The following is a 22,018-nucleotide window of genomic DNA, read 5'->3' as shown; positions in this document are numbered from 1 at the left end:
CGCTGCAACTAGAGAACGACCGTGTGCAGTGATGAAGACCCAATGCAGCCAAAAAATAAATAAATAAATAAATAAATAAATAAATAGATACATTTATTTAAAAAAAAAAGAATTTCCTTCCTTTTAAAAAAAAATAGCGGGACATAGACTTAAGTAGGTAGAACACCTGAAAAACTGGAAGATGCTAAAGCTGTAAAAGCATCTTCTAAGTGTCATTCATTTATTCAACGACAAACCCTCATTCAGAACAATACTATTGATGGCCTTTGTCGTGTTAGACATTGAAGAAACAATGGCAAACTAGCCAATGTTTTCTTCATCATGGAATGTAAAGATTATTTTGAGAAAACAAAGATAAGATATAACAAAAGGACGGCATGAGTGAACATTAAGTATGAGCTACTTTGGGAGCATATAACTGGTCCAGAGGACCAAGGATGAAGACTTGTTTCCTGAGGCAACAGCATTAAACAGAGATGTAGAGGATATGCACTGGCATTAGAGACTGAGTGATGTCATAAGATAGAGGTGGTGGTGGTGGTAGCAGTGGATGTACTGGGTGGCTGGGGAAGTGGCTACGGATAAAGGACACAACAGCAGAACAGAAGCTCTGAGGTGAGGAAAAGGATAGCAGGTCTTAAGAACTGAATGCCAGTCAGCACTTCCAGAGACCAGTATGAAGATCTGATGAGTAAAAGGCTAGACCATGTAGAACCTTAAAGCTCTCAGTCAGGAATTTCAACTTACACTAAGAGAAATGAGAAGCCATTGGTGGGTTTTTAAATCTATACTTAAAACTAAACAAATCACCAAAAGAACCATGTTGGCTGTAGCATGGAGGCTGGCTTGTAAGGCAGTGATAAATGGGGGGTAACTAGGTATGAGGCTATTTCATTAAATTATGTAAGAGATGAGGGGGTTTTTTTGGACTAGGCTATTGGAAGTAGGGTCCAGGACGAGAGAAACATAGAGGAAGTGAAAAACCATAGCACCTGGACATTGACAGCATGTGAGTAATAGGAAATAGGGAGAATCAGGAAAGATTCTTAAGTTTTTAAATTGAGCAAACATACAGTTGTTGGAGGATTTACTAAGGTAGGAAACACTGGAGGAAGAATAATTTATGGAAGAGTTCATGAGTTCTGTTTTGGACATGTTGAATTTGAAGTGTTATACAATAGCCCTGTGTCATGACTTGCAAGCTGTTAGCTATGTATAGTATAAAAGGTGCAGTCAGAAGAGAGGTCTGGGCTTCTGTCAGTCAGCATGGGCTGGATTATGTCACAGCAAAATTTCAGGAAATTAGAACAAGTTTTATTTCTTGCTTTTGCTACATGTCCATTGTAGATCAAGAAGGGAGCTTTTTCAGATCATTTAGACACCCAGGCTGATCGAAGCCTTACTTTGTTATGATGCTGCCACCTCTTTTGGGGGCTTCAGCGTTGACCGTGGCAAGGCAAGAGAGCACATAGAAGGCATATCAGCTCAAATATGTCCTGTCCTGACATGACACTTGTCACTTCCATTTACGTCACATCAGCCAAGGCAAGTTATATGACCTCTGCTGCAGTTTCCAGTTATTTTCTAGGAAGAGGAAGAGATCCATAAATTTTTTTGTGAGTGCTGGTAATGGCTACCACAGAATTGATGATGTCATTTTAGGTGATCTTAACATATGGCCCATGTAGTGAATACTTATCATGTGTGATGCCCCAATATTTTCCCTAAATTTTGCTTACTCCTCATATTATTAATCTATCTTCATGAGACAGAGGACAGAATATTTATATTCCAGACCCTCTTGCAGTTTTATATGCAGGCATGCGACTTAGATTTTTCCAGTCATTTGAACCCACTTGAGATTTGCATTAGAAAGTTAGAATTGTGAAGAGGTGACCATGAAAGGAAGAATACACACTCTAGCACATGTGATGACAGAGACTTTGGTTCTTTCTGGGTGTGGAGGAAAGGAAGGGAGTGGAGCGTCAGGCATCCAATCCTGAGGGCAATCAGTCCCAAGTGGCACGGCCCTGTGGTATCTTTTCCAGAGGCGCCCCTTTGGTGCAGAGTCATTGCTCCTGGATGGGTAGCTTCAGAATCTGATCCTCTGACTCTTCCCTAATTTACATTAGCTCATAAGTTCCCTTTAAAAATCCATTTTCTCCTTAAATAAATCAGAATATTTTATAATATTTGCAATTACAAGCCTGACCAATATGGTATTTGATTCCAGGAAAGGCAACAAGCCCTCAAAGAAATGGAAATCAGTGAGTGGGTTATTTAACCTGGTTGAGCTTTCGGGCATTGAAGATCTAATTAGTCCAGAACTGGGAACTCTGGTGGTTAATGGCAGAGCAAGTAAAAAAGTTACTTAAATCATCCTCTACAATGAAATGGCTATTGAAGACAAGACTTTGGAAAAACATGTAGCTGTTGATAAAGAATGAGTAGGGAGGACTAAGGATTACAAGGAAGAGAAGGAAGACTGGCTGCTTCTAGCTGTACTGGGGAGCTTAGGGACAGAAAATGATAAGATCAAAGTTTTAAATTCTTGGCTCAAGGCAGATGTAAGAGAATCAGGGACTTGCTGTGTCTGTCAAAAGTATTTGTTGCAACAGCAAGATTGACATAGTTAAGAATAAAACATCAGGCCTGATGCTCTGGGTTGCTGAAATTCAGATTAGCTTGAATTCACCTCTTTGTCAGACTCCTTAGTAATAGCATGGTGAATGGAAAAGATTTGGACACTAGAATCAAAAAGGGATTTGGGAGAAGCCTAAAGGAAGAGAAATACCCAGACATTTTGTTGAGTTTGGACACCAACTCTGAGTTGGCTGAGCCAACTACTGGCTGAGCCACTTCTGTAATTCACTAAAAATGCTGGGTTTATTGGGGGTCAGGTGATTAATGGATGTCTCAGTCAGCTTGGTCTACTATAACAAAATACCACAGCTGGGTGGCTTAAACAACAGATTTTTTCTCACAGTTCTGGAGGCTGGGATATTCAAGACCAAGATGCTAGTAGAGTCAGCCCACTTTCAAGACTCATCTAAACGTAATTACCTCCCAAAGGCTCCACCTCCAAATACTGCCACATTGGGGTTTAGGGCTCCAACATAGGAATTTGGGGAGGGACACAAACATTCAGTCCATAGCAAGGGAGGTTTGGCACGAATATATTTCAAAGTAGGCCCTGTGGGTTTGCAAACATCCTGTTGCTATTTCCCTAGTTCCTTGTGATAGTTAGAATAAACATAATCAGTAACTGGAATGATTTGCAGATTGGACTCATAACTCATGGAGCAAACTCTATTATGACTGGCTAAGTAGAAGTTCCTGGACCTATTCTTTGCCTTTAAATTTAAATTTTAAAATTAAAAACCAAAGTGTTATCATATCTCAGGTGGAATTATAGGGATTTATATTCCCACCAAAGTAGTAGTTGACACTAGACTTTCCTACATTTAATTAGGTATTAATTCTAATTTCAACTACTGTTTTAGATTCAGTCTTCTTTCATGAGGAAAATTTTAAAAAACAGGCTTGGAATAGCACTTGGAATGCAGCTATTGATATGGTAAATACCATTTCCTACCTAATAACTAGAGAACAACAGTAACAGTTTGCTTTCACCTGGTACAAACAGCAGTACATCTTTACTATCTTGTCTTCAGAACTGCATTACATCTATGCCTCTGTACCATAATTTATTCTAGGGGGACCCTGATCTTTTCACGATGTCAGGGAGCATCAACCAAGTTCACTATATTGACAACATCATGAGGAAAGGAATTTGAAAGCAAATACTCTAGATTTTGGGTGGAAAAGTTTTGTATGCATGCTAAAGTTTGGGTAATAAATACCATGGAAATACAGAGGTCTGCCACCTTAGAAAAGTTTCTGATTATCCTGTGGTATAAGACATGGTACGATATACTATTTGAAGTGAGAGGCAAGTTGCTGTACCTTGCCCCATAATTCTCTAAAAAAGAAGTACAGTGAATTTCTATGGATACTGGAGAAAATTATCACAACATTTGTGTTGGCTGCTTGATTGATTTGCCAAGGGACTCCAAGGATGCCATTTTTAAAAAAAATTTATTTATTTACTTATATTTTATTTTTGGCTGTGTTAGGTCTTCGTTTCTGTGCGAGGGCTTTCTCTAGTTGCGGTGAGTGGGGGCCACTCTTCATCGCGGTGCGCGGGCCTCTTACTATCGCGGCCTCTCTTGTTGCGGAGCACAGGCTCCAGACGCGCAGGCTCAGTAGTTGTGGCGCACGGGCTTAGTCGCTCCGCGGCATGTGGGATCTTCCCAGACCAGGTCTCGAACCCGTATCCCCTGCATTGGCAAGCAGATTCTTAACCACTGCGCCACCAGGGAAGCCCCAAGGGTGACATTTTTTAAGGGAGTCTTAGCAAGAGAAGACTTTTTAGTTGGACCACACGCCATGAAAGCAACCCTCCAATGGGCCCTATGACAACCAATCCGATTGTGCCCAAAGTATCTGTGGCAGAGGAGGTGTGTTGTATAAAGCCTGTGTAATAGGAGAATCATAGTATAGGTACCCAAGGTTTTGAAGCAAAATTGCAACCTCTTTGCCAGTAACTCTTTCCTTTTGATTAACAGTTTCTGGTTTTCTGGTAGAAACAAGATCATGATAGGCACTAAACAACTAGTAATAGAGCACCAAATGACCTGATCTTACATTCATAAACTTGGTGTTACCTAATAGTACAAGCTCTAGAACTGATTGTGCCCAGCAATAACCCATCAATTAGAAATCATATATACATGTTTGACCTCAAGCAGGTCCTGAAGGACAAATAAGTTGCATAAACAGATTCGTCAATCAAAAATAAAAGAAGCTAGAAATTGAAGTGTGGCCAAGATGGCAGAGTAGGGAGTCCCTGACCTTACCCCCTCCCATGGGCACACCAAAATTACAACTATTTACAGAGCAACTATCTATGAGAATGACCTGGAGACTAGCAGAAAAGTTTTTCCACAGCTAAAGATACAAAGAAGGAACCACAACAAGATGAGTAGGAGAGGTGGAGATGCGATATAATCAAGACCCACGCCCCCAGGGAAGGATAATGGTAAGATAATCACAATTGCAGAGGTTCTCCCCAAGGAGTGAGGGGTTTGAGCTCCCCAGCATGGGGGGCCTGCACCAGGAAGATGAGTCCCCAGAACGTCTGGCTTTGAAGGCCAGAGGGACTTGCATACTGGAGAGCAATCCCTATCAAAATACCAACGGCATTTTTCACAGAACTAGAAAAAAAAATTGTCAGTTATTCTTTTATTTTCAAAAGGGCATCAGATGTAGCCACAAAAAGACAAATAAAAAATAAACAAAACTGGACAATAAAGTGATAAAGACAGTTTTTAATCAATATACTATATAATACAGCATAATTATTGCAATAGGGAAGGGGGTTCAGGGTAAATTAAACTCAACTTCAATTTTTACAAACGTGACTGGGCAGGAGAGCAGAATGAGGGAGTGAGGTAGGGGCCTGGAGCAGGCTTGAGCAGAGCCAGGGAAGTGAAAAAATTACAAAGGGTTGGTCAATATAAATGCATTGAGGCCAGCTGTGTCTGTCAGCTGGCAATTACTGAAGTTAGGATGCTTTCCTACCACAGAGACCTGGAGACAGAGGCACTGTCCTTCCTAATGATGATTACATTTCAAAGGAATGAACTTTCAGGACCTTGAGAAGACATTCCTGAGTTGAAGGAGATACCTGTATATCTCAAAGGAGTAGGGGAAGGATTCACAGTTGTAAGCTCTTTTTAGCAAATGCTCTAAGAAAGTCAGAGGCCTACCTGATGAGGTATTGGCTAGAACACACAGTATATTCTTTGAGCAGCCTTGAGTTTTCTTTCATCCTAGGGGGTTAGGGTCATCCTAGGGATACAGCCTTGAGCGGTTAGAATTTATGCTAGTGCTGTTCAAGTCTTTTAATGTGGGGTGTGTGTATGTGTGTGTGTGTGTAGGTGATGAACTAAATAATTTGCGCTCAGAGTCTACAGTCCTTTTGGCCAAAGTTGAGGCTTTGTCAAAGAGAGGGATCAGAGGAGACTGACTAGAGTTTGGTCAAGGAGAGAACTTTTGTAATGTCATAATCCCAGTGTCTCACTGGTTTTCTACTATCATTCCCCATCAACATACTTTCATAACTCATGAGGAGGTCCTATAACAAACAGATTGAGAAGGAAATAATCTGAGACTAGTTCACTTGGCACCACATGGTGGCACTAATCAGAACTGGACAGCTGTCACATTAAACCCATTCAGAGGTGGCCATAAAGACAGTAGAAAAGGAATATCCTCTCAAAATACAGAAGTTCAAGTGGCATATTTTGTGTTCTGCTTAGAGAGAGATATGGCTGAAGGCTGGCTCTATGCTGACTCATGAGTAATAAGCAACAGTTTGACTAGTTGGTCTGGCACTTGATGGAAGAAACTTGAAGTGTTGGTGAAAAGGAAGTTTGGGGTTAGATTTATGGACTTATTTCTCAAATGTATCCCAAGCGAATACTCTGTAAAAGTTCCCCACCGTGGAAGAGGCTCTCAGTAATCGGTTGGACAAAATGACCTTCCTGACGGATGAAAGTCTGATCCCTTCCCAGTCACCCCAGAATCTGCCCAGTACACTCAGGAATAAAGTGACCATGGTGTCAAGGAAGGTGGATTTTGATGGATTTCCCCACAACAAGGCTGACCTGGACACCACAGCTGCTGATTACCTGATTTTTCTGCATCAGGAAACAATCCTAAGCCCCCAGTAGGGTTCTATACCCCAGGGAAGCTATCCAGTTTGGGGTGGTAAATTAATTATGTAAGGCTGCTTCCATTATGGAGTAGAAATTTGTCCTTAGTAGGATAAATGCTTAATTTGGATTTATTTTTGCATCCATGCTCATTCTCCTTCCTCCAGCACTTCCATTCACAGATGTTATGGAATATCATGTTTAGTGTTAAGACTTTGCACACAATAGTTCTGCCTGTTTGAGATCTCAGTTTTCAGTAAAAGAAATAAATCCGTGGGCCAACTGTCATGAAAATCACTGGTCCTATGGATACTATGATTGACGAAACGCTTGCTCCTTCTCGAGAAGTTGATGATATATTTGTTTATAGGTAGTTGCAGTGGGATAGGTGGTGGCATGTGGCTATTTGGAAGATTAATTTTGATAGAAGGATATTAATGTCGGGTCAGTAAGAGTGGACTGCCGTGGATCTTTGCCATTTTTGGTCACCTAATGTCTTAGAATACTCTCCCTAGTTTTTGTAATCTCTGTATTATGAATCCTGTCCAGCTAGGAATCAGAAAACTCACATTTGTTGACTCTTTGCTGTCTGAGTGAGGACAGATGCAGACGTGTGACCTAGGACCCCCTAATCAGACACGATTTTGAGAGACTTGGACGCATACGTGAGAAACGTGAGGAGCTGGCCGTGTAGGGGGAAGCGTCGCGGCAGAGCTCCCCCATTCTTCAGAGGCATCACTAGCATTTTCACTAACACAGCTTCCTAGCGTGGGTACTATTTCTGGGATTAGCTTTACAGACTGTCTCTCTCACCCTCCTCCAGATTTTGTGAGCATTCGAATACGAATAAATTCCTTTTCTGCTTAAGCTAGTTGATATGCAGGTGTTTCCAACTAGGGACTCTGACCCCTAGGGCAAAATTATGGTTACTAAAACCATGGGGACAAATATTTCTCCTGGAGAGAGACTGTATGAATCGAAAAGAAGGCCTGAGAGTAGAATCCTGAGGACCTTCGCGGTGACTCCTCAGGTGGAGGAAGAGAAGCCAACGAGGGAGAAGGATACAGAGGTGTCAGGGGGGTGGGGACACCACGCAAAGAGCATGGACCATTGTGTCCAGAAAGGAGAGTGTTTCCAGCGGGGAGGGGCCATCCTTGTTCAACTGGTTGTCCTGAAAGAGCAGTGGGGAATAATAAGAATCTTTTATTGTGCCGTTTACCTGACGACCACATTTCATCATCACCAGAGCCCGATCAGAGAAGTAGTATTTCCTGCCGTGAATTGAGGAGAATGAGGATGACAGGGAAATGATAGTAGATACACAGAAAACTATTTAAGTTAGTGAGAAATAGAGTGTGAGTCAGAGGAAGATGTGGCACACTGGGAGGCTGTTTGTTTGCGGTGTGGAAAGTTGGAAAAATTTAAAGACAGTGGAGAGAGGACATAGAGAGAATGACGTAGAGAGAACGTGATACAGAATGTAAGTAACCTCATCCCCTTTGATAGGAGGAGGCCCACATAACTTTATTATTATAAAATTGATAAAGAGAAGAAGATGGTTGTAGATGGACAGGCTTATGTGTGATAGCAGGAATTTAAGAGAATTCCTGTTTTTTTCTTTTTTTTTTTCTAATTTCTATGTAAAGTACAAGATAAAGTTGTTTGCTGAGAATGAGGGCAAATGGGGAGAATTTGGTCAAAATTCTGAGGAAAGAAGAGGTGCTTTGAGAAAGTTCTTGAGGATGAGAGTTGAGTACAAAGTGAGAAAAAAAGAAGAGGTTCAGTGTGCAGCTACGCGGAAATTGGTAACAATGAACATAAAGCAGGACGATTAGGTCTTCCCGTGTGATCTTCTCCAGGGACACTCAGCAGGTGGGTATAGGACACAGAAGATGGGTCACGGTCCTCATCCAGAGTTGGAGAAATGCAGATGTGAGATACCCGCCGCCGTCTCTGTCAGTAGGACAGAGATATGCACACCCTATGATAAATCTCAGTACGGGCCATAGTCGTGGCGCAGAGCAGGAAGTGATCAACCCCACTGGGGGACCACCTCATAGATAAGGTGCCCCTCGACTGGGTGCTTGGAAGACTTGAGGACGGGCGATGTGTCACGTGAGGAGTGTGCCCAGGGCAAAGGTAAACCTGTGTGAAAATGTCTTGGTATTTTTTTTTTAATTAATTTATTTTTTTAACATCTTTATTGGAGTATAATTGCTTTACAGTGGTGTGTTAGTTTCTGCTTTATAACAAAGTGAATCAGTTATATATATACATATGTTCCCATATCTCTTCCCTCTTGTGTCTCCCTCCCACCCTCCCTATCCCACCCCTCTAGGTGGACACAAAGCACCGAGCTGATCTCCTTGTGCTATGCGGCTGCTTCCCACTAGCTATCTATTTTACGTTTGGTAGTGTATATATGTCCATGCCGCTCTCTCAGTTTGTCACAGCTTACCCTTCCCCCTCCCCATATCCTCAAGTCCATTCTCTAGTAGGTCTGTGTCTTTATTCCCGTCTTACCCCTAGGTTCTTCTAAAATCTTGAGAATGTCTTGGTTTTGATAATCGACTCTTTGTGCATTCTGAGTAATGTAGGGAAATAGTTCATAAATATTTCTCACAAAATAAGTATTAAACTGGGGTTGCACATCCAATTCCAGTGATTTAGTAATCTTGTATTGCCATCTTGTCATCGATACAGGGACCAAATGGAGAGCCTAGGCCAACTTACACAAGACGTTACTGCTACATTCAGGTGTGTAGCTAGTATCAATAAATGACATTTCACTGTGCCTATAAAGCTCCAGGCAGGCAATAGTGACCCACTGCATAACAAACCCATCAACAGCATTTAACCTTAGATGATTGCAAACAAAACAAACAAATGAACAAACAAAACTGTCTTTCTCAACACGTGCTAAGATTTTACTTTCTAGTGCTAGGTTAGTGATGAGTATATCAGTATCTCTACCCACTTAATCATTTTCACAATTGCCAGAATGCCAGTAATTTTATATCCAAAAATGAATCTGGTGAAAGTCAAATCGTGTTGAATATTCTTCCAGTGGGGATCAAAGCTAGTTCTTGCTATGTAATTGCCTGTTCAGAAGTGTACTCTACTTGTAAACACCGTCTTTATAATAGATGCTTTTTGACATTCTAATGGATTTTCCATAGTCCCTCTGAGTAGCAGCATGACTTGATGAGAGTCCTTCAGACTATTAATAAATCCTGCCATCATTCTGCCATAATTGGCCACATTTACTGCTATGCTTCCCTTGCCCCATTTTGAGAAGAAAATAGAGATAAAATATTTTTCCATATAATCTCTTTGAATGCATATTAACATTAGCTATGAATTACCCTTTGTACTATCCGCAGAAGTATCCAGGAGCAAGAAAGGAATTATCTGTTCTTTGAATGATTAAAGGTTTAAAGCAGCCAAAGTAAACAGTGATTGTAAGAAGTGAAGCAAAAGTAAACTAAGCCCTTCTTTCATACTCCTTATTTTTGTCCCCATTTTGGTAAAACCCTTCTTCACTCTCTTGAGCTGGCAAGAAGTAGAGGTCCTAATGGAGGACCCTCATGCAGTTTCAGAAGTGTAGAATAATGCAGCAACCTGTGCTGGAATGCACTGGCCGCCTGGTCCTTCTTTCCCACCAACAAAAGCAATAGGAATTATCAAATGATGAAAACATTATAAAAGCAATAGAAAATACTAAACAAAATCCTGTCATATTTGTTCATTTATGCAAGTGTCCAACCATCTCATCAGTGCGCTGTGGCTGTGAGAAATGAGCTACAGCTGGTTTCAGTGATTCTGCACAGGATTCAAATGTTAGGGAGTTTCCAAGTGGTTCAGCTTGTGTCGTGCGAACACCTTTCAGCTAGAAAAAAAGGCATCTTGATTTTTTTTAGTGTTAAAAAAGACTGTACACAATGGGACAAGGAAATTCACAAAAGAAAATTAAGATGTTCTTTCCAAAAGATGAGGAACTAACATCCCCTCTCCCGGTCGCATTTAGGATCAGGATCCAAATTCAATAGGAAATCAGAATGACAGTCAGGAGACAGTTCAGGAAGCCTGGCATGTGAACCACACACAAAAAATTGTCTGTCTAGGCTGCAGGCATGTGAAAGCCAGAGAGTCCCTGGCTGGCAGGAAGAGGTCTCCTAAATTTACCGCTGTTTCAGAATGTCACTGGTTCTAGACTTCTGAACGACTGGTTTGTCTACGGCAGGTCAGCAAATTAAATTACAGAATATAACAAAGCATGTTGCAGTTTCTAGCACACATAAATTATGGCTGACATTTATTGGTTATCATAAATATAATGGGAAAGATTCAGCCAGAGATTGAGTTTCATTACGGCTCAGCTATGAGTCCACTTAGAATTCATGTAGACCATTTGGAATAAAAGGAGATAGATAGGAATAAAGAAAACTTGCTTAATACGATCTCTGTCACATTCTGTGTGACTTCTGGAAAGCTCTTAAACTCTCTGTGCCTGTTTCCTCATCTGTAAAATGGGGCTAATGGAAATAATAGTACTGGCCTATGTTAGAGAGTTGTTACGAGGGTTGAACGAGGAAGTACATGTAAAGTGCCTGGTGCGTAATAAACACTAAGTGTTCGCTCATCTGCTGCTTAGTATGGTTATTTTAACTGTAGAGTCCACAAAGTAGTTTTCACAGATATCATTCCATTTCATTCACACAATCCTGCGGTGAGATTGTCCTTGTAAAAAAAAATTAACAATGAAGAAATGGAGTTTTTATTTATATGACAGGGATAGAATGATACCCTCATCTTTTAACTCCAAGTACTAGAACCTGTTACATGTGTAAAAATACATATCGAGGGAAGACTTCCACGAAGACGGGAAAGAGACAAAACTTCCAATGCTTGGCAGTCACATTTAGTAATAGGGGGTAGGTACCTTGAACAATTTTAGTGTAATCATTTATGCATATGTTCAGAGAAACACATTTTCCAAGCAGAAATACAGATACTCTTTGTTCTTTCCACTTGAAAACTGAAACACAGATGCTCTGTATTACAAGAGGAAACTGAGAGTATTAAATTACTTGTCCTAAGTCACACGATGGCTGGGCCGGTGATGGCCCTCTGTTCTCTGTTCTTCCATCCCCTCCACAACACATTCTCCCGCATCTGTGCCTTCCACAGCCTGTTCCTTTCTGGGCTTCACTGTTGTCTCCCTGTGGGAAAAATAGAAAAGCTCTCAGATGAAACTGGGTGCAGAGAGAGCTGATTGACAAGGCAGAGCGCCAGCCAAGTCCCCATATCTCTTAGTTCCCAGATTGAAGGAAAATGAGTCAACTAGAACTGCCTAAACTTTTTGGGGGAACATGTCACTGAGATGCTTTAAATTATTTATTTATTTATACATCTTTCTCCTGTGATGTATAGAGTTATAAAGACATTTTCTTTCTACTTCATAGGATTGTTTAGAAATGTCAAATACCGTCAACAGGCTCCTACTCACCAATTTCAATCATGAAATAGAGATGTTTTTCTTTATACTTACAACAGAAGAGTATGATTTTGGAGCCGATATAGAGAAACTGTGCTTCACGTGTATTATTTACTTCCATGTCTAAGACTTAGGAATTAACTGTAATCCATATACAGTTGTCTGATCTTGATCCTTGCATTCTGAAAGATTTAACCTCCTTTATCCTCGGAAAGTGTTACTCATACTGGCTTACAAAACAATCAGATACTAGAGCAGAATCTATATCTATTTCACTGAAATAAATGTCACCAATTGGATATCTCTGGTGTCTTTCTGAACTTCTTTTATTCTTGCAAATAGAAAGGAATGTTTCAATCATCCCAGTTTTACTTAATGGAGTGTAAATTGCCCACCACTGTAATTATCACAAGCACATGCTGTGTTATGTCTCAAATGAACTCCTAAAAAGAGTGCACACTGGAGTTTTACTGTCAGGGTGACTTTATTCTGTACACTCAGTTTCCACTTTTGCAGAGCACATGGCAGCTGAGGGCAGCTGAGTGCTCAGAAAGCAGCCTCTTGACTCAGTGGCTCGTTGCCTCTTTGAATCTTGGCTCTGATTTTTTTTTTTCCCCCCAGCCTTGTGATTATGAGCTAATTACTTACATGCTCTGTGCTTGCTTCCTCATCCAACTGGGGATGATAATATACTTACCTCATAAGGTTGTTAGAAGGATTAAGCAAAATAATAAATGTCAAGAATTGAGTGGAGTGCCTAGCACATGCCAGGGGGTCACTAAATGCTGGGTATTAACGACCTGCCTTAATAAAGTGCTGGCGCAAAGGCACACGGATTAGAGAGTATGTATGGAAGAGGCTCTAATTAAAAGGAAAGTATGTCATGAGCCAAGCTCATACTAGCCTTAGAAATTATTTGTAACTTCTCACGTGGAAATAATGTCAGTATATTCATTTGGAGTCGGAGATTCCATCCTCACATTTCTATAGTAACTTCTAGCTCTGTTTTTTTGTTTGTTGGTTGTATAATTGGAGTTGCTGTATTTTCTCAGCCCAGTCTCTGGAACTCTCTCCTAGATTTTATCAAGTTGTGAGGTGAGATGCCTCGCCAGCTGTGGCGAGCTACACTTCTTGGTCACGAGCCACCGTGGAAGGGGACAAACCACACATTTTAATGGACCGTGGTCACTCCTCCCAGGAGAGTGCCCTGGCTCTGGAGTCCTCGCAGAGGGGAAGATCACGTCAGGGTAGTTCCAGGACCCGCACCCCATCCTCAATGCAAGTTAGCTATCAACACTTCAGGACCACAAGGTAAAATATAAGAAAGGATATTTTGTTTTTCAAACAATAGACTTAGTTTCAAGAGGTTTGGATCTCTTTTTACAAAATGAATGTTGAGGTCGAGTGTGAGTTTGAAAGAGAAAGAAGGACAAATACACCCTTTTCCATGCTGGTGGAGTGTCTCGTGTTTCTAGTGTTCCTGAAATGATTAATCATTCATGAAAATGTCTTAGCAAGTCGTTAAAGCTAAAAGGAGTGATGGTTCTGTTCCCCCATCACATCGGGGGTGCTGTCCTTAGGTCACTCTGGAGATTACAGTAACATGGTAAAGACTCAAAGTGCTGAAAATAAATTAAGCACGAGAGTTAAGAACAGGCCATTGTTTATTATTTATTTATTTACATCTCACCATATTCCAGGATTGAAAGAAGATAGAATTTTGTCTCTAGGGTTGAGAAATCGAATCATATATTTATAACTAAACTATATTTACTGTATGTATAAAAACAGAACTCCTGGCATAAGAGAAATATTCTGATACTACTTGGGATGCCCAATATCTCGACTTAAAAGTAACATCCTGTCTGTATCTCTCTGCGTGCTCCATACTAGGACTAATGCAGAAAGCTGTAATTAGTTTATATCTCTTAAACTCAGATTATAATAATTTTTAAAAATGCCGCCAACAGAGAGTAATTATTTTAGTGAAGGAACTAAAAGCTAAGTGTAAAGATGCTCATTTTTAAAGTGCTATTAAGGTTGATATGTTTATAAATTTGCTACTCATTTTAAGTAAATCATGAATAATTTAGGTTCCCTAAATCCTCCTTTGGAATTTTAAGGTCCTCACTGGGGAAGTTTAAAAATACAGTAATTTGGGATGACTGAATTTCTACTTTCTGAATGATATTATATGTGGTAAGCCCTCCTGTTCAGTAAAAAACAATGATTATGGCAGTGGTTCTTCTTATTTTTTAATTTTTATTGGCGTATAGTTGCTTTGCAATGTTGTGTTAGTTTCTGCTGTAGAGCAAAGTGAATCAGTTATACGTATACATGGCAGTGGTTCTTAAACATTGGTGGAGGGCTTGATGCAACACAGATTTCTGGGCTCTAGCCCAGCCTTTCTGATTCTAAAGTTGGTCTGGTGTGGGACCATAGAACATGTATTTCTAACAGCTTCCTAAGAGTTGCTGATGCTGATGGCCTGGGGCCCACATTTGAGAACCACTGCTTTACATCAGAGACAATTGAGGTTAATGTTATCACTGTAAATCTGGATGCTCAAATGGATTGGCTATGGAACACTTAACAACTGCGGACTAAAATACAACAGAAGTTCACCAACCAGTTAAGCAGCTACAAGAGAAATTAGATTAAAATATCAAAAGAAAGTATTACAAATTCAGAATGTACACCTATGAATTAGAAAATGGAGTTTGATGTCTTGAATGTTAGAGTCATATTTTCTTTTTACAAGCTTTACTTCCTATTAGTAGTTGATTCTTAAAACAACTTAGAGCACTTTCATATTAAATGAAAGACAAAGAGGCCAACGTCATTTCCTATGTGTCAGTCATATTCTATAATATTTAGACAATTCTTAAAAGAGTAGCCCATTCTTTGGCCAGATAAATTTAGTGCTGTCCAATTCTATAAATAATTTTACGAGAATAAATTGACTTTCAAAAATAATAAAAATCCTATATCTTTTTTTTTCAATATTAGGTAATTATCATCACCCTAATAATCTCCTTCAGCAAATACAAACTGAATTTTTATTTGGTTGTTATATTGACTGTTGGGTTGTTATATTGACTGTTTAAAGAAATTTCTGTTTTATAAACATGATAAAAGATAAAGTTTAGTATGCTTCTTTTTCATATGTACAAATAATTCATTTGCACAGAGTTGGTGCTTAATAGTTGATGAATAAATGAAACCACATTATCACAAACCAGAGCCATCAATATTTTTAAAAAATCTACAAATGTACATAAAAATATGGAAACATGAAAGGTTTTTTTGCTTGCCTCTTTAGGAATATCCTGCCCTTATTTATAGGATGACAACAGACATGATTAATCAGTACAACAGGTTGTGAAAGAATTGCATCTATTTATAGATCCAAGAACAAAATAATCAGATGTATTTCCTCTCACCGCTGGGCTTAGCACTGCACCGTGACAGTCCACCTACCCCACCTTTAGAGAGAGCTTTGCATTTTTTAGAACATTATTGTTGGAAGATGCTCTATAACATATCTAAAGAGTCTCAACTATGGTAAAATGCTACAATCCAGAAAAGGACAGCTGCTCAGCATGGGTTGAAGAATCCAAAATAAGCTAATAATGAACTGCCATGCTGTAAGAGTTGTAGTTGAGGGCTTATAAAGCTTCGATGACAATCGCAAAGAAGTGGTATTTGTGAAAGTTTCATGAAGTGCCAGGACAGCTGATTAGGAGAGTCGACTGCAAAGACAGAATTCCTGGGGGTGAAACCCAAGTCTTCCCTTCCTGGTTTGCCTGAGTTCCTCATCTCTAAAACGGAGGTAACAATGTTTCCTATCACGTAGGGTTGTTGGGGGAATCGAATGAGTAAATAAATGTAAAATGCTGAGATCAGTGCATCTATTTATTACATATATATGTATATATGTATATTACATATAATGAATACTACATGAGTGTAAGCACTTAACATTTTTATTATTTCCTCCATTTTTAGGAGTGTTCTATGGTCCTCATTATTTCCCATCCTATCCTATATCCAATTTCATCGCTGCCTAAATGCTAACATCTCCATTATTATTATCCCCCAAGTCTTAATTGCTACACCATTCTTAGATATTGTTAATTCTAGCTTAAATCATTCATTCATTCATCTCTTTCACCATTTTACTGAAACACAGAGATACAAATGTCTCATTTGATCTTTTTCACCAGCAGGCAATTTAGACCTCAATACTATTGGGTTCACCAAGAAGTTAGTTGGGCCAACTTTTCAGCCAGCCCAATACATACACTTCACAGTTAACAGTGTTATAGATCTAAACACAGGATAATGAAGGGTTAGGTATTGTAGAAATGACTGAAGTTAAGTGTTTACATAAACATAATACCAAATAGAAATAAAATGTATCTCCATATTGTACATTAATGATGACCCCAACATCTTGTCTCTTCTTCTGTAAAAAATACATTTTCTAGGCTAATTTTCAGACCATGAAGCTTTGAAGATTACTGGAATTATTCTTAGGGTCACTACATTGTCTGACTGCAGTGGAAAAAGGGCCACTGCTGTTGCTTGTATATTCATCCACCTTGTCTAATCATTACGGAAGAGAGATGATGGGGTGATGTTATGGGTAGTGAATTTGTACAAATCTTCAGAGGTGTTCCCAGGAATCAAATAATAGAAAAAATTCCTTCTAATTCAGGATCGGGAATATCCTTCGTGTGTTCAACTAGGAAGTGCGGTGGAGCAAATTATCTGCCCCAACTCTTTAGCCTCTCGTGTATCCATACCCTTTGACATGTAACTTTGCAAGTCTTCCCACTCAAGGTGGAGGGTACTTCCCTGTCCCTTTGAAGTACTCGGCCCAGGCATGTGGGCAGGAGTAACAGTGTGTGATTTCTCAGCCTAGCCCTTTTGCTCTTGCCCAGGGTAAGCACATGTGGAAGAGAACAAAGCCCAATCTATAAAGAGGAACCTTGCCCAGTGGGAGCTGCCAACGGAGGAGAGTTTTCCAGCAGAGCCCAGGTGAACTGACCCTCAGACATCTGAGAAAGAAACACTTATTGCTGTATACCACTAAGATTTTGTGGTTCTTTGTTACATAACAATAGCTGACTGATACATTTTGTTTCAGTATTATAAAAAAGGCTTTATCTTTTCTAGTGATAGAAAGCTAGAAATAACTCCACTAATGTGTGTCAGATAATGATACGATTTTATATAAGTTGCTTTTTAATACCAATGACATTCAGGAATGGTCATTAACTTATAAACAATATCACATACAATTAATAAAGCAAATTTGTATTTGTTGTGCCCTAAATTGCACTATAGGAAAGTAAATAATGTGTTCTCATTAAATTAGTTGGTTATGATTTTAATAATTGAATGAAAGTCAATGAAATTGTGTGACTGGAAAATTCAACCATTACGTTCATAAGTATAAATATACTTTTAATAAATATAAAGTATATTTCTAGACAGATGTTAGACTTAATTACACATAACAACTACATTTTAACAACAGGAATATTTTATATAATCAATAGAATCAAAAACAATTTGTTGAGAAACAAACACAGAACATTTTTAACAACTAATTAGTACTTTCAAAAGGACTTGACAAATATGTTGATTATATGAAATTAAAGGCCAGTAGGTTCACAAATGTTAAAAACTTTTCTCCTTCTACATGAGTCCCCTCTGAGACAATAGAAAATTATATAAGTGAAACTGTTTAAGAAAGAAAAGTTAAAAAAAATCTCATTTATAACCACTTATTTTAAATGCTATGTTGATAAAGTAACAAAACATAAGATCTCTTGTTACCTTTTAGCATCTATTACATGAAAATCTTTTAAAATGTAATTTTTTAGTAAAAGACAATTAATGGTCCATTTTAGAGAATAACAGAGCTAGACTCTATTGAGTAACATATTGTAAGATATCGTTCCATAAGAATAAGGAGGGCATTCTCAACTGAAACTGGCTGATTTTAGTATAGAAATATGACTCATAATCTTTTACACACAATTTAAGACTATTAAATTGAATTGATTATATTTAGAGATGCATTTAAAATGCTCATTTAAAAATATTCTTGAAAATCTGTTAAGCACAAGATCTTCATATATTCAACTTTAGTATGCTTCTGATATTTGGTAAATTGCTAAGGAAGTGAGTTATTTTCAACAGTTCCTATCTCTACTGAGTTCAAGAGAGTGCCCAGTCTCCATAAATAAAAAGTAAATAAAGGAAATGCATCAGAGAGTTGCAAAATAGTTTCATCATGCTTCTGAAGAAATTTCTTGATTTCTTGGTCCTCATGCCCTATTCTTGAAGCGTTGCCTTCTTCGGTTTCCTTCCGAAGAAGTTGTTCCAGAACCCAGAACACAGAGAAAATATTTTCATAGCGTGTCACATCGTAACTGGCTTGCACCTACAGATAAACAACAAACGAATGAGAACCTACTGTATAGCACAGGGAACTCTACTCAGTGCTCTGCAGTGACCTAAATGAGAAGGAAATCCAAAAAAGAGGGGATATATGTATATGTATAGCTGACTCACTTTGCTTTACAGTATAAACTAACAATGTCTCACAATATTGTAAAGCAACTGTACTCCAATTAAAAAAAAAAAAAAAACTCCTTTAAAAAAATACTGGTTGTAGCTCAGATCAGCAAAAGCCAAATAAAGAGATCAAATTTTTGAACAAAAAGTAAAATACTTATTTAACAACACCTTCTATCTTCCCGTTCCTTTGATTGGAGTGGGGGGAGAGAGAACAAAAGAGAACATTTCCTCTTCCAATCTTGGTGAATGACTTTTTCTCCTTATGGTTTACAAAGTTCTGAATCCTTTCTCTACGGTGCTGCTATAATTCGTTACTGAGATGAATCTGCGAATACTCGGCAGAGAGTCTAACACACAACAAATCTTGTGTGTTGAATTCAACGTTTCATCAAAGACTTCCAATGCTTGATACTCCTGTCAATGATAACAAAAGGATCTTTGGTGGTAGAATTTTAGGAACATGTTTCGAAGTATAACTCAGTCCTAAAGCAGTTAGGGTTATGACCTGTAAGCGACTAGATGTGATCTCATCCTGAGACTACACAAATTGGGGAGGAGGAAGATTAGATTGTGTGGAATCAGATACACGGTCATGAGAAAAAATGTAGATGTTTCTTGTAGAAATTATTTGGCCTAGATGGCTGAAAGTGAGACAAATCAAAGGAAGGCCTAAAAAGTGCACAATGGAAAGCAGAACATGAGGGGATACAGGAAGCATGTAAAGATATAAACTGGCTTTATCATTTGCTTATTAAGAAATATGTTGGAAACATTCCAACAAATTTATCCACTGTAGTAACACATAAATGAAGAAACATTCTTTTAGAGCCCAGAGGAATTATCTTCAACAAGGTTGTCTGATAAAAGAATCAATCAAACATACACAGATAACTGATACTTTCTTTTTCTTGACTGAGGTATAACTGACATCACATTATATTAGTTTCATGTGTACAATGTAATGATTCAATATTTGTATATGCTGCAAAATGATCATCACAATAAGTCCATTTAAAATCCATCAGCCTACATAGTTACAAAATTTTTTTCTTGTGATATTTTAAGATTGACTCTCCTAGCCACTTTCAAACATGCAATACACTATTATTAACTATAGTCACCATGTTGTACATTACATCCCCATGACTTATTAATTTTATAATGAAATCTGCACCTTGTGACTCCCTTCACCCATTTTGCCCCCTACCCTCACCTCAGGCAACCCCCAATCTGTTTTCCATATCCAGGAGCTCAGTTGTTTGTTTTTTGGTTTCACATATAAGAGAGATCACACAGTGATTATCTTTTACTATTTGACTTACCTCACTTAGCATAACGCCTCAAGGTCCGTCCATGTGTTGCAAATGGAATGACTCCATTCTTTTTTACAGCTGAATAACAGTCCATTTTACATACATATATATATGTGTGTGTGTATATATATGTATATGTGCATGTGTATATATACCCCACCTTTTCTCTATTCATCCATCGACGACATTTAGGTTGTTTCCATGTCTTGGCTATTTGGCTGTTATAAATAATGCTGCAATGGACACAGGGGTGCATATATCTTTTCTAATTAGTGTTTCAAATTAGTTAACACTAATACTCAGAAGTGGAATTCTTGGATCATACAGTAGTTCTATTTTTAATTTTTTGAGGGATCTCCATACTGTTTTCCATAGTGGCTGCACCAGTTTTCATTCCCACCAGCAGGTGCACATGGGTTCCCTTTTTCTCTACATCTTCACCATCATTTGTTATTTCTTGTCTTTTTGATAATAACCATCCTAACAACAGGTGTAAGGTGATACCTCATTGTGGTTTTAATTTGCATTTCCCTGATGACTAGTGATGTTGGGAATCTTTTCATGTACCTATTGGCCATGTGTACATCTTCTTTGGAAAATGTCTATTCAGCTCCTCTGCCCATTTTTTAATTGGATGTTTTTTTGCTATTGAGATATATGAGTTCTTTATATATTTTGGATATTAACCTCTTAACAGGTATATGATTTGCTAACATTTTCTCCCATTCAGTAGGTTGCCTTTTCATTTTGTTGACTTTCTTTGCTTTGCTGAAGCTTTTTAAAAGTTTGAAGTAGCCCCAGGTTGATTTTTGCTTTTGGTGTCAATCCAAAAAATAATTGCCGAGACCAATGTCAAGGCACTCACTGCCTATGTTTCTTCCAGGAGTTTTTTTTTTTTTTTTTTTAAACATCTTTATTGAAGTATAATTGCCTTACAATGGTGTGTTAGCTTCTGCTTTATAACAAAGTGAATCAGTTATACATATACAATATGTTCCCATTTCTCTTCCCTCTTGCATCTCCCTCCCTCCCACCCTCCCCATCCCACCCCTCTAGGTGGTCACAAAGCACCGAGCTGATCTCCCTGGGCTATGCGGCTGCTTCCCACTAGTTATCTATTTTACATTTGGTAGTGTATATATGTCCATGACACTCTCTCACCCTGTCACATCTCACCCCACCCCCTCCCCATATCCTCAAGTCCATTCTCTAGTAGGTCTGTGTCTTTATTCCCGTCTTGCCACTAGGTTCTTCATGGCCTTTTTTTTTTTTTTTTCCCTTAGATTCCGTATATATGTGTTAGCATACTGTATTTGTTTTTCTCTTTCTGACTTACTTCACTCTGTATGACAGACTCTAACTCCATCCACCTCATTACAAATACCTCCATTTCATTTCTTTTTATGGCTGAGTAATATTCCACTGTATATATGTGCCACATCTTCTTTATCCATTCATCTGTCGATGGACATTTAGGTTGCTTCCATGTCCTGGCTATTGTAAATAGAGCTGCAATGAACATTTTGGTACATGACTCTTTTTGACCTATGGTTTTCTCAGGGTATATGCCCAGTAGTGGGATTGCTGGGTCGTATGGTAGTTCTATTTGTAGTTTTTTAAGGAACCTCCATACTGTTCTCCATAGTGGCTGTATCAATTTACATTCCCACCAACAGTGCAAGAGTGTTCCCTTTCCTCCACACCCTCTCCAGCATTTATTGTTTCTAGATTTTTTGATGATGGCCATTCTGACCGGTGTGAGATGATATCTCATTGTAGTTTTGATTTGCATTTCTCTAATGATTAATGATGTTGAGCATTCTTTCATGTGTCTG

The 22,018-nt window shown here is 38.7% G+C and overlaps 2 protein-coding genes across 5 annotated transcripts in view; one reads left to right on the top strand and one right to left on the bottom strand.

Moving 5' to 3' along the window:
- LOC309634704 (uncharacterized protein) overlaps nt 1-15,652 on the top strand; it is a 405,124-nt gene extending 389,472 nt beyond the window's left edge. For both annotated transcript variants that reach the window (XM_082405126.1, XM_082405125.1), the window contains exons 9-10: nt 13,354-13,587; nt 15,599-15,652. The gene's annotated coding sequence lies outside the window, so the exon portion shown is untranslated. The remainder of the gene's footprint in view (nt 1-13,353; nt 13,588-15,598) is intronic.
- MEI4 (meiotic double-stranded break formation protein 4) overlaps nt 104-22,018 on the bottom strand; it is a 256,245-nt gene continuing 234,330 nt past the window's right edge. For 2 of the 3 annotated variants that reach the window (XM_082405079.1, XM_082405081.1), the window contains one exon: nt 15,365-18,733. In XM_082405079.1, the coding sequence (XP_082261205.1) occupies nt 18,464-18,733 (270 nt within the window). In that variant the 3' untranslated portion in view covers nt 15,365-18,463. Of the gene's footprint in view, nt 12,002-15,364; nt 18,734-22,018 lie in introns of those variants that run through there. The other variant, XM_082405080.1, reaches the window with a different exon arrangement.

Source organism: Balaenoptera borealis (genome assembly GCF_965194805.1).
Source record: "Balaenoptera borealis genome assembly, chromosome: 9".
In the NCBI taxonomy this organism is placed as follows: domain Eukaryota; kingdom Metazoa; phylum Chordata; class Mammalia; order Artiodactyla; family Balaenopteridae; genus Balaenoptera; species Balaenoptera borealis.
The sequence above is the reverse complement of the archived record's forward strand: the minus strand, read 5'-3'. Positions and strand labels throughout refer to the sequence as shown.